We start from the raw sequence: 13,397 nt of genomic DNA on the forward strand, positions 1-13,397 counted from the left end.
TTTGATTCTTTAGCATATTTGGACTTATTTTCTAGCATCTTGTTTTGTGCCTTCTTTTACCTCTTTCCTGCTTTTGTTTATCTTAATCTACTGACTTGGTTTTTTTGTCCTTCTCCCCTTTGTGATTTAGAAGTTTCTGTATCCTATTTATCATTATTTTAATAAAATATCTTTATTGTGATAAAATTTGCATACCATACAGCCCACTCATTTAAAGTGTACGATTCAATGGTTTTTTTTTTTTTTTTTTTTGGTCTTTTTGCTATTTCTTGGGCCGCTCCCTCGGCATATGGAGGTTCCCAGGCTAGGGGTCTAATTGGAGCTACAGCTGCTGGCCTATGCCAGAGCCACAGCAACGCCAGATCTGAGCCGCGTCTGCAATCTACACCACAGCTCATGGCAACACCGGATCCTTAACCCACTGAGCGAGGCCAGGGATCGAACCCGAAACCTCATGATTCCTAGTCAGATTCGTTTCCGCTGCACCACAACGGGAACGCCAATGGTTTATTTTAGATTCACAAAGTTTACTTATTTTAGTATATTTTCATCACTCTTAAAAGAAGCTCCAAACCCATTAATAATCCCGTCTTCCCCTAAACTTTCTCCCTTCCCCAGCCTCAGGCAGTCTCCAGTTTACTTTGGTCCCTATGCATTTGCCTATTCTGAAACTTTCATATAAGTGGAATTATACAATTTGTGGCCTTTTATGCCTGGGTTCTTTCACTTAGTATGTTGTTTTGAGAATTCATCCATGTTATAGCATGCATCAGTACTTCATTTTTATTGCCAAGTAATATTACATTTTATGAATATACCATATTTTACTTATCTGTTAATCAATTGGAAGACATTTGGGAGTTTCCATCATGGCTCAGCAGTTAGCGAACCCAACTAGCATCCATGAGAACGCAGGTTCCATCCCTGGCCTTGCTCAGTGGGTTAAGGATCTGGCATTGCTGTGAACTGTGGTGTAGGAAACGGATGGATCCCGCGTTGCTATGGCTCTGGCGTAGTCTGGCAGCTACAGCTCTGATTGGACCTCTAGCCTGGGAACTTCCATATGCTGCGGGTGCGGCCCTAAAAAAACAAAAGACAAAAAGAAAAAAGAAAAAAAAAGATACTTGGATTTTTCTACTTTTTGAGTGTTATGAATAAGGCTGCTATGAACATTCATGTGTAAGTTTTTGTGTGGACATATGTTTTCCTTTCTCTTGGATATTTAATTATGAGCATAATTCCTGCATCATATGGTAGCTCTGTGTTAACCTTTTGAAGAACTGTCAGATTTTTTTTCAAAGCACCCTCACCATTTTATATTCTTATCAGAGTGCATGAGAGTTCCAATTTCTCCATATTCTACACATTAAAAATAGATACAAATGAAGAGCAAATTTTTGAACAAGAGCTCTCCTAGTCCCCATCAATATTTTGTTTCTTGTTGCCTCTGCTTTGCTTGAGTTGCCTATAATAAAATACACCTCTGGACCTGGCTCTAAATGGTATGGCACTTTGGAAAGGCTAGTAGGTGTCAGATTGCATGAAAGTTTTCTTGACAAAAATTAGTTTAATAACTTATTAACTATGTTTGGATAATTTAAAAAGCTTTTCCTTTTCAATTAAAGCAAGTTTGAATGATTTCTATATAGGGAAAAAATGTTGTCCAAGTTTTAAACTTTGCATTAACAATAAAGTTTTTCAGCTCTAATGCAAACCTAGAAAAAAGATTTGTTTTTGTGTTTCCCCTCTTTCTCCTTTTTGTTCTCTCCTATTCTCTGAAATATAATCTTGTTTTTTTTTGTTGTTGTTGTCTCTTCAGGGCCACACCCATGGCATATGGAGGTTCCCAGGCTAGGGATCAAATCGGAGCTGTAGCCACTGGCCAGATACTAGCTGTGTCTGTGACTTACAGCACAGCTCACGGCAATGCCGGATCCTTAACCCACTGAGCAAGGCCAGGGATCGAACCTGAAATCTCATGGTTCCTAGTTGGATTTGTTTCCATTGTGCCAGGACTGGAACTCCCCCAAAAGATTAACTTTATGACTTTTTTTTTCTTCTCTGTGGAACACCCACAAAGGTCATGCCAGCCTTTATACAACTGAAGATGTATACAAAGGAGATTAACCAGGTCTTCTTATCTATCAGAGGACAGATTTTTCACGAAAAACTTCTGCAACCTACCCTGCAGTTCACAGCAATGCCGATCTTTTAACCCACTGAGTGAGGCCAGGGATCGAACCTGTGTCTTCATGGATTCTAGTCGGGTTCGTTACCACTGAGCCACAATGGGAACTCAAAAAGCTTTCTAAATCAGTTAATAAATTTACCCAGTAACAACTCTATGACACATAATTGTTTATATCATTTTATAGAGTAACACACAGAAAGGTTAGTACTCCTGCTATAGTCACATTGTAGTCACATTGTTTTTCAGCAAACCAGTGTAAGTTTGTTCAGCTGGACACACAAAAAGCCCACTTTTTCCTTTCCCCTTTTCAGTTATTAGAAAAGTTAAAAGAACGTTGGCTCTCTACCGGTTTATGGCATAATCTGGAGTTGGTGAAGACAGTCATTGTAGAACCACAGAAAGGAGAAAAAACGGATTTTGATGAATTACTGAAGGTGTACTATGATGCGATCAAGTACAAAGGAGAAAAAGGTAATTGGAAATTATTTGATGGTCAATGAAAAAAAGTTTTTTTTACTGTAAAGTGGGAAGTTGGTGCTGTTACAATTTTATTCGTGTCATCTATTTTAAATGAATTGTATTTTAGAGAAAAATTATATTTTATAATCCTGAGTTAAAATAAGTTAAAGCAATTCTTTTATTTGGAGTTGTTCTCCTACAAACTTGAGGAGACCAATTCAGTTTTAAGAAATGGCATGCATTTCTAACACTGCCTAAAATATTTTGTTAAAGAAGGTAGAAGAGGAGTTCCCATCGTGGCTCCATGTTAACGAACCCCACTAGTATCCACGAGGATGTGGGGTCAACCCCAGGCTTCACTCAGTAGGTTAAGGATCCAGTGTTGCCATGAGCTGTGGTGTAGGTTGCAGATGCAGCTCCGATCCCGCATTGCTGTGGCTGTGGCGTAGGCCAGGAGCTACAGCTCTGATTCAACCCCAGCCTGGGAACTTGCATATGCTACAGGTGTGGCCCTAAAAACAAAAACAAAAAAAAAGGTAGGTAGAGTATGCATTAATATCTTCCTTACTAGTCAAATGAGCCCTGCATTTTGATGCAAATAATGTACTTTGTGCTTATATTTTATTATATAAGGTAAATTTGAGTCTTCAAAATGTAACCGCAGGCTAAATTTCAAAGGTAAAGCATGCCCAAAAAAGTTTGACAGGAAGAGCTAATCGTAATAATTTTAACATAATCGTCAATATCCTTGTATGTGACGATTACAGAGTATTCTGTGTATTTTAAATACTATCAATGTGATATTGATTCAATATGATATATAGTAGAAATTAGATTTATTTAAATCACTGTGAGACCTGGTGGTAAAGGTAGTGATTAAATTTCAATTTTTAAAAGATAAAATAGTCGGTTCACAATTGCTTAGTTCACATGCACAATAACTGTTTGTATACACAGTTTGTAAATTGGTCCTACCATGTTGCCCCTAAATGTAATTTTATTTCCCTTCAAATAAGAAGAGATTGAACTTTAAAAACTGTATCTTATAATAGTTTTTAATTTTGATTCTTTAAAATTTGGTGTTAAAAATTACTTAATAATCACATCTTTTCAAAATAACAAGAATAAGCAATTTCTGGGAATTTTGAGTGTGCTTTTAAAAATGTTTATTTTCTATTGCTTTAGACGGAGCCCTCCTGGTAGCAGTTTGTCGTGGTAAAGTGAGCGAGGGGCTAGATTTCTCAGATGATAATGCCCGTGCTGTCATAACAGTAGGAATCCCTTTTCCAAATGTGAAAGACCTACAGGTAGGCTATCAAAACCTGAATTTTTATTTATCACTGAAATTACTGATTTTGTGTAGTTAATTAAACATTTTCCTTGGATCCTCAGTCATTTTATTTTAATGCTTTGGTGACTTGGAATGAGTGAAAAAGATGGAGTAGATACGGATTTATTTTATTTTTAACTTACAATGTCTTTGGCTCAATAACAGTGATTTTCAAAGTGTGATCCTGGGAACTTGATTAGAAATATGTATTTTCATCTTCCATCCAGACCAACTGAATCAGAAACTCTGGAGGTAGAGCCTAGCAATTTGTTTTATCAAACTCTCTGCCACATTAGAGAAGAGCCTCCCACCCCAGGGATTTCTGGGGGTGTTTCTCTATCTCCCTTCTGCCTCCAATGCTATGCCCTGACCTGCAGTTTTCAGTGATTTTAGCTGCTTCAGGCTCTGATATCTTCCACTTCAGCCCAGCAGGACCACCGTACTCTGCTTGGCTCTTGTCGGGAAATTATACCCAGGAAGAGAGCTGAGAGCCATGGAGTTCATCTAATCAATTTCCCTTACCTCTGAGATTACAGTCTTATGCTGCCTGGTATCTGTTCCCTGAAAGCAGCCGCTTTATTTCTTTTGTCCAGTTTTATAGTTACTTGCAGTGGGAGGGATCGTACTAAACCAATTATTCTGCCGTAGCCAGAAGCAGGAGTTTTGTTTCATTATCGCCAATTGTTTAATGAGCATACTTGAAAAAATATTTGTAGCAATAATTTAAAGCCTGAGATGATGTTATCTTTATCAGGGAGAATTTTCTTTTACTTCCTACAGGCCTTTGAAGGTATTAGCAATCTGAGACCAGAACTTGAGGTTTTCTAGCCACTGAGCTGATTCCATTGAATATAATCCATACCCCTCCCAGAACACAACCTGTTAGGGTCCCATACCAAAAGTAAGAATTCTTTCCCTAGGCAGTTATCATCTTTCTTATTAATACTGTACTAACCACTGTGAATTATATTAACAATAATAAACAATATTTCTTTGGTTAACCACTACTCTTCCCTCACCTCTGAACCTCATCAAAATTTCTAAAAGTCCTTAAGGGGTATTTAATCCTTGCAGCCTATAATAACTTTAGTGGCTTCTACTACCTTTCTTCAGCCATCAGTGCTACCACTGAGAGTGCCGCTGACCGTTCCCAAGGCTCCTATTCTAAGATGACTAATGCTGCCTCTGAGTACTCCTGATGAAACGGTTGGCATCCACTCAAGAGAACTCTCGTGTTCACCATCTGCAGCATTAGTGCACATTCCACTGAATCGGTGCTGCTGATGGCATTGTCACTGGCAGTGGTACTGTCTGTTTTTGATGTCTTATCATGTTTATCTTGTCCCTGTACTATTGCACTAACACTGCTTTAAAGTGGAGAGAATCTCTTTCCCACACTTTCTTTTTTTTCTTTTTTGTCTTCTCCAGGGTTGCAGCTGCGGCATATGGAGGTTCCCAGGCTAGGGATCTAATCAGAGCTGTAGCCACCAGCCTACACCACAGCCACAGCAACGCGGGATCCGAGCCATGTCTGCGACGTACACCAGAGCTCACTCACGGCAACGCCAGATCCTTAACCCACTGAGCAAGGCCAGGGATCGAACCCACAACCTCATGGTTCCTAGTCGGATTCATTAACAGCTGCGCCACGACGGGAACTCCCACTTTCCCACACTTTCTATCACATGTTCTTCCCGTGTCTTTTTTTTTTCTTTCTATTTTTGTTGTTGTTGTTCTTCCCATGTCTTAAATATAGAATTTTCCCCCTAAAACTAGCTCTTTCAAATTTTGCTTGGATCTTTCTTTCTTGGACCTGTGTGTGACTCCTTGAAAGACAGAAAAGGAGATAACTTTATGGCTAATAATTAGGTTGTACTAAGTATTACACTCATAAAGTAAGAATGTCTGAAAGGATTCACATCAAACTCTTCATAGTGATTAGATCTGAGAAGAGAGAGAAATGATATTGGGAGTAGTTATCAAAAGGGACTTTAGCTTTTTCTATAATGTTTGTTTTATTAAGAAACAAGCTTCAAAAAATGATGAGAATACAGGTGTTCACTGTGTTATTCTTTGAAAAATCCTTAAATTGAATAAAGTATTACTTGTGCAGAAAAAAAATTGCATTATCTTAAAAATACATTCTCATAAAAAATTATCTTCTATTTTCTCTACCTTCACTCCCAACAACTATGATTCTGCACATTGTCATTGCACCAGTCTTGGGTTTCTTAATGCTTTCTTTCCTTAGGATAAATTCTTCCTTGGTAGCATCACAGTCTGCCATACAGGGGGAGAAAAAAAAAAAAGATACCAGTGACCTGCTCTCACATTCCTTGTAATGGTCCTAGGTGTCATAATTCTGCTTATCTGAATTCCAGTGGCTCTCGCTGAATAATAAAGAAAAATAACAGTCTTCCGTGAGGTCTGCATTGGGAGGAGGAGGGCGATTCTAAAGGAGATTCTCTAGTGGTTCCTGAAAGGAGGAAGGGGGTAGACCCAAGTGTAGTCCAAGTTCAGGATCAGGAGACAGATAAAGAGAAGTCTTTGCTGGAGTTCCCCTCATGGCTCAGCAGTTAACAAACCCAACTAGGATCCATGAGGATGAGGGTGCGATCTCTGGCCTCGATCAGTGGGTTAAGGATCTGGCGTTGCCGTGAGCTGTGGTGTAGGTCGCAGACATGGCTTGGATCCCCCCTTGCTATGGCGGTGGCGTAGGCCAGTGGCTGCAGCTCTGATTAGACCCCTAGCCTGGGAACTTCCATATGCTGCAAGTGCGGCCCTAAAAAGTTAAAAAAAAAAAAAAGAAAGAAAGAAAGAAAAACAAGTCTTTCCTGGAAACAACAGTTGTAAGGAAAGTGTATTTCTTTTACCATATGCCTGGATCACTTCTTCCTGTCTTAATAAACAACTTAAAATTAAGTAACTTAAAATAACAGTCATTTATCATGGGTCATACATCTACTAGGGTGGGGTAGGCAATAAGTGATTTGACCTGGGCTCAGTCACCCTGCTGTGGTTTGACCAACATAGGTTGAGCTCAACTGTGCAGCACTGCCCTACATGTATCTCATACTTTGTGGACAACAGACCAACCAAAACACATCATAATTGCCATAGGTGGGCTTAACTGTGCAAGCTCTCTTCAAACACCTGCTTATGCTATATCTACTAACATATTTCCCAGAGCATGTCACACGCCCAAGCTCAAAGTCAGCAGCAGTGGGAAGGGAATGAGTATTTTCCACAGTATATGACAAAGACCTTAGAATAAGGACTCCAAAAGGAGACTTGGCTTTTTTTTTTTTCCCATAAGTAAGAGATATTTATAAAGCATTCATTCAAAAGACTGATGTTTATAAGCTTTAGAATATAGGTATGCAATTTTTATAATAATTGAAACCCTTTATCTTTTGGAGATGACTAGAATACAGCAGTCAGTACCTAAAATATCTGAAATAACTCAAAGCACCATTGTGGATTTCTTAAAATTCATAAATGATCAAACAGGTTATTGAAAATATTTGCACACATCTATAGTATTTAAAAGAAATACAGACGTTTGAAATTTTAATAAAGTCCACTTTTATTTTTGTTGTTGTTGACTGTGCTTTGGTGTCATATTCAGGAAACCATTGCCAAATCTGAGTCCAACTTCCTTATATCTAAAACGAATCTCTTATAGACATTGTAATTGGATCATATTTTTAAATTCATTCTGCCAGTCTCTGCCTTTTAATTGGAGAGTCTAATTCATTTACATTTAAAATTACTATTGTGGAGTTCCTGTCATGGCTTAGCGGTAATGAACCCAACTGGTATCCTTGAGGATGCGGGTTCGATCCCTGACCTTGCCCAGTGGGTTAAGGATTTGGCATTGCTGTGAACTGTGGTGTAGGTCGAAGATGTGGCTCGGATCCCCTGTTGCTGTAACTGTGGCTGTGGCTTAGGCCAGCAGTTGTAGTTCCAATATAACCCCTAACCTAGGGATTTCCATATGCCATGGATGCGGCCCTAAAAAGACATAAGTAAATAAGTAAATAAACAAATAAATAAATAAAATAACTACTGACAATGCAGGGCTTAGTTCTACCACTTAACTACTTGTTTTCTGCATGTCTTATGTGCTTTTTGTTCCTCAGTTTCTTCATTATTTCCCTTTTTTGTGTTTTGTTGATTTTTGTTGCATACAATTTTGATTCTCTTCTTTCCCTCTGTGTATATTTTTTAGTTATTTAATTTGTGTTACCTTGGAGGTTAAAAGTAACATCTTAATCTCTGTCTCTCCCTTTTTATAGTTATTATCATAGATTACATCTTTATACACTGTGTATCCATTAACATAGTTTACAATTATTGTTTTATGCATTTGCCTTTTAAATCACATAGGAAAAAAAGAGTTACAAACCAAAAGTACAACAATACTGGCTTTTTCTTTTCTTTCTTTTTTTGGCTGCAGCATGCAGCAGCTTGATGTGGAATCTCAGTTCCTTGACCAGGGACTGAACCTGAAAACGATGGCTCCTAACCACTAGACCACTAGAGAACTCCCAATGCTGGCTCTTATATATACCTGCATAGTTAGTTTTACTAGCATTTTTTTTTTTTACTTATTTTTGGCCACACCCATGGCATATGGACGATCCTGGGCCAGGGATCAAATCTGAGCCATAGCTGCAACCTATACCACAGCTGTGATAACACCAGATCTTAACCCACTGCGCCAGGCTAGAGATCCAACCAGTGGCTCAGCAGCAACCTGAGCCACTACAGAGACAATGCCAGATCCTTAACCCCCTGTGCCGTAGCAAGAACTTCCTTTCACTGCTTCTTAAAGCACATACTTATACCGCCTTCGTTATATTACACTTTGTGTTTAGAAATATGTTTTATAATCTGTTGGATGGTCTATTTGCAGGTTAGGACAATTTCTTAAACTTCTTTGTGTCTCTGCAATTAAATATTGCCTTGGAATATAGTTGGTGATCAATAAATTGCTTTAATTAAAGATTCGGGGGAGTTCCCGTCGTGGCGCAGTGGTTGACGAATCTGACTAGGAACCATGAGGTTGCGGGTTCGGTTCCTACCCTTGCTCAGTGGGTTGATGATCCGGCGTTGCCGTGAGCTGTGGTGTAGATTGCAGACTCGGCTCGGATCCCACGTTGCTGTGGCTCTGGCGTGGGCCAGTGGCTACAGCTCCGATTAGACCCCTAGCCTGGGAACCTCCCATATGCCGCGAGAGCGGCCCAAGAAATGGCAAAAAGACAAAAAAAAAAGATTAAATATATTTTTATTTAAGTGTAGTTTGTCTTAAATATGAATATATAATTATACTTATAATTAAGTATTAAATATATATTAAATATTAATTAAAATTAATCAAAACTAAAAGTTAAATATATTTGATACAATTTATCAAAAGAGTATTTGGCATTTTTGTTTATTTTCTTTTTTTTTTTCCTTAGCGCTGCACCCACGGCATGTGGAGGTTCCCAGGCTAGGGGTCGAATTGGAGCTGTAGCCACCAGCTCATGCCACAGCCACAGCAACGTGGCATCTGAACTGAGTCTGAGACCTATGCCACAGCTCATGGCAACGCCAGATCCTTAACCCATTGAGTGAGGCCAGCGATGGAACCTGCAACCTCATGGTTACTAGATGGATTCATTTCCGCTGCACCACAATAGGAACTCCGGCTTTTTTGTTTGTTTTACTTGACCTTGTTATTTAAAAAAAACAAAAAAACCCTACATTCCTAGACACTTTAAGGCATGATATTGCTTAATCATTGTTAGATGATAATGAATAGGACAGTAGTAAACATTAATATGACATAATAAGGCAGGTATATAGTATGTTGTTACAATCATACATCATTAAGGGAGTTAAAGAAGGGAATGCTTAATTCCAATAGCATTTTACACTCTTATATAATACGTGATAGAACATAGTAAATGGAGAGGGTATCATATTAATTACACTGGCTGTCCTTCTTTATGTTTGTGTCCTATTGCTGTGTGACATACTGGCTTAAAACAACACACATTTCTTAGGTTTCCATGGGTCAGGAGTCTGGGCAGGGCTTAGTCAGATCCTCTCTTCAGGGTTCCACAAGGCTGCAGTCAGTGTGTTGGATGGGTTGAGTTTGCATCTGGATCTTTGAGTCTTCTTCCAAGCTTGTTCAGGATGTTGGCAGAATTCAGTTCCATGTAGTTCGGATTGATCTAGCAGCGGCTGCTCTCATCTTGTAGAGGCTACTCAAAACTCCTTGCTATGTGGCCTTCTCACAGGCCCTCTCACTGTGCGGCAGGTTACTTCTCTAAGGCCAGCAACATACTGTTTAGCTCTAGTCTCCTCAAATGGAGACTTGCCATATTCTGTTGGCTAAAAGCAAGTAATAAGTCACACGTTCTGCTCACACTCAAAGTGAAAGGATTATATAAAGATAGGACTTTCCGGAGTCACTTCAGGGTGTGTCTGCCATATGCTTGTTTCCTACAAAATGAGGTGATTAACTAAATGATTTCCATAGTAACTCTTCCAAACCTAAAACAATACTTCAAATTACTGTACCGTGAATTAGGACTTTATAGTTCCCTTTTACAGGCAAAATAAGTAAAAGTTATTTGTAAATGAGAACCTTACATATTCTATCTTATGGAAATGAAGCAATCTGTTTCTGTATTATTTTCTCTATTGTTTCATTTGAATTCATCTGAATTCCTATTTCAAAGAGTTAAGGGCAGCGTCTGAGTTAGAAAAGTGATTTGCGTGGGAAAAAGAGGACAATGACATTAATTTTGTGAAACAAATTTTTTTCTTAGGTTTGAGACAGATTGTGGAAATAAAAATTAAAATATAGTTTAAAATGCTAACTTAAGACTCTTGTAGTCTCAATTGCAAAGTTTGGCTTTTAGAGAAGCAGGAAAATGTAAGTTAGAGCCAAAAATATGACTTCTTTGGCTGTGACCAGGATTTCCTCTTCCCACCTTGGGGACTAGAAAGTAGAGGTAGGAAAATTTCATTTTGGAGCCAAGTGTGACTTGTTTAGTTCAAGTCATAATTTATTGCACATACCTCAGGGACCTGAAAATAAAGAAACCCACTATGAAATGTTGATAATGGGCCACTCTGAAGGGCAAGCATTAAGCTAACTTTCCCGGTGAGGGTTTTTTTTTCACTTCCACCTTTCCCAGATGCTTCTGATCATTCTATAAGGACATACTTAATCGTGGAATAGCTAAAAAGAAAACTTTCTGTGCACTAAAGCGCAGTATTTGAGGGGCAGGAGAGTGAACCAAGGCCTTTATATGATTGGTGGAAAAGTAACTAAAAGAAAAGTTGTTTTCTTATGCCATTAAGTCACAGTATAACACCACTGCCCTTTTAGTGGGTATCTGAAGCAAATCCTTTGGCCAATTAGTATGATATAAAAACTTAAAACAACCTTCAACTTTATAATTCAGGCATCCACATCTCAAATTGGTGGTACGGTTATAATTTGTGAGACATTATAAGGTACAGTATTTAGATTTTAAAATACCATTTTATTTGTATTCCTTAGCATAGTTTAGTAGTATATAAAAATATTCTCTCTTCATGGGTATTGTGCCTTTTCCTCTGAGGAAAAATTCATAAAACCATGATATGTGCCTAAAAATTTTTATACTTTAAATATGCTCAAGTTGGTATTGTAGATTTTTTTAATAGGTTTAATAAAACTTGATGGTAATATTCAATATCAGAAGAGCTCTTACAATGATTAAACTAATTTATTAATAAATTTTATGTTAGCATATTATTTTTCTTTAGTAATATAGTATATTGAGTGACCAATTTTTTTTTTTTTTTTTTTGGTCTTTGTGCCATTTCTTGGGCCGCTCTCGCGGCATACGGAGGTTCCCAGGTTAGGTAGGGGTCGAATCGGAGCTGTAGCCGCCGGCCTGTGCCAGAGCCACAGCAACATGGGATCCAAGCCGCGTCTGCGACCTACACCACAGCTCACTGAAATGCTGGATCCTTAACCCACTGAGCAAGGACAGGGATAGAACCCACAACCTCATTGTTCCTAGTCGGATTCGCTAACCACTGCGCCACGACGGGAACTCCGTGAGTGACCAAATTGTATTTCATTAAAATTCAGATAGTGATCTAAATAGTTATCTTGGAATTGGCATTTAATAATCATTATGAATTCCTTTTTTCGTTTAGGAAAATTCTTTTAGCTCTGAAGGTACTGGACTGTTTATATTATTTTTAATCAGTTTTGAAAAATTACATTAATGATTAAAAAATACAGGCCTCTATTTTAATTTTGTTAAATTGGTTATTGATTTTATAGCAAACACACATAAATTTATAGACTTCCATGCTTCCTTGACATTCTTTAAACCTCAGGAAAAGGGCTATTATCCATTGTTTGCCTCAAAGGGTAACAGCATTGATAAAATTGAGTGCACATTAAACCAGTGCTTTCAAGTGTCAAAATAATACTAGATGATGAGTATTCAAATTCTTAAATCTGGCATTTCTTTTTAAGTGGATTGATGTTATTCTTTCATTATTCTTGTCACCTTGGCAGCAGTGTGAATATTCACGGGTAGATAAATGAAGGCAGAATGCAAGGCATGTGTTATCAAGACAAACCTGATTTCAGAAACAAGAACCTTTACTAATATTTTGAGTAGATTCATATATACCCTTTGAATCACCTTTTTCACTGTGTTAATGATCTTGAGTGTTTTAGCATTCATTCTTCCATTCACAAACTTTTACTAAGAGCCTACTTTATACTAAATGTAGTAAGCGCAGAAATGAAAAAGGTACTGTCTCTAAGAATGTCTATCATTTCAGTAAAGGACTCAAACGTGTAACTGGATGTTTTGGTTGGATAGGATCTGGGTGTTGCGATGTGTAGGGGAGGTGCAGTTGAGCAACACCTCGCACCTTCCGTAGCGATTTCCATTTACTTTGACTGATTTGCCTAAAATAGAGAAGCCAGAGAAAGATGATTTGAATCTTGTCTATGTTAAAATTCAAACAGAGGCCAGATTACAAAACTCCTCAGATTGTTAAAAGACTATTCATTTTTTGAATATCTGGTTAGAGCACCAATACCTTATATCCTAGTGGCGCGGTGATACACTGCACACATTTTAGCCCCTTGTCTCCTGGCGCTTACAGTCTAAAGAGGAATGTTGAAATTAAAATAACAAAGAAACAGTTGATTACAGTTGTGACAAAGGCAGTAAGAAAAAGATCACAGGAACTATGAGAGTGTTTAACAGGATCCTGACCTAGTTTTGGGGGGGTAAAGAAAGACTTCCTGAGGAAGTGATATTTAAGCTGACACAGGAAGAACGCTAGGATTTATACAGGTGAGCAGAATGGACAAGAGCATATGCTAAAGCCCTAAGA

General features: G+C 38.2%; 1 protein-coding gene across 1 annotated transcript in view; it reads left to right on the forward strand.

The window, feature by feature from the left end:
* BRIP1 (BRCA1 interacting helicase 1) overlaps nucleotides 1-13,397 on the forward strand; it is a 136,392-nt gene that overhangs the window by 95,589 nt on the left and 27,406 nt on the right. Inside the window, 2 exon segments of the mRNA XM_047758601.1 lie at nucleotides 2,503-2,662; nucleotides 3,836-3,957. Coding sequence (XP_047614557.1) covers nucleotides 2,503-2,662; nucleotides 3,836-3,957 — 282 coding nt within the window.

The sequence above is a fragment of the Phacochoerus africanus genome, chromosome 14 (genome assembly GCF_016906955.1).
Source record: "Phacochoerus africanus isolate WHEZ1 chromosome 14, ROS_Pafr_v1, whole genome shotgun sequence".
In the NCBI taxonomy this organism is placed as follows: Eukaryota; Metazoa; Chordata; class Mammalia; order Artiodactyla; family Suidae; genus Phacochoerus; species Phacochoerus africanus.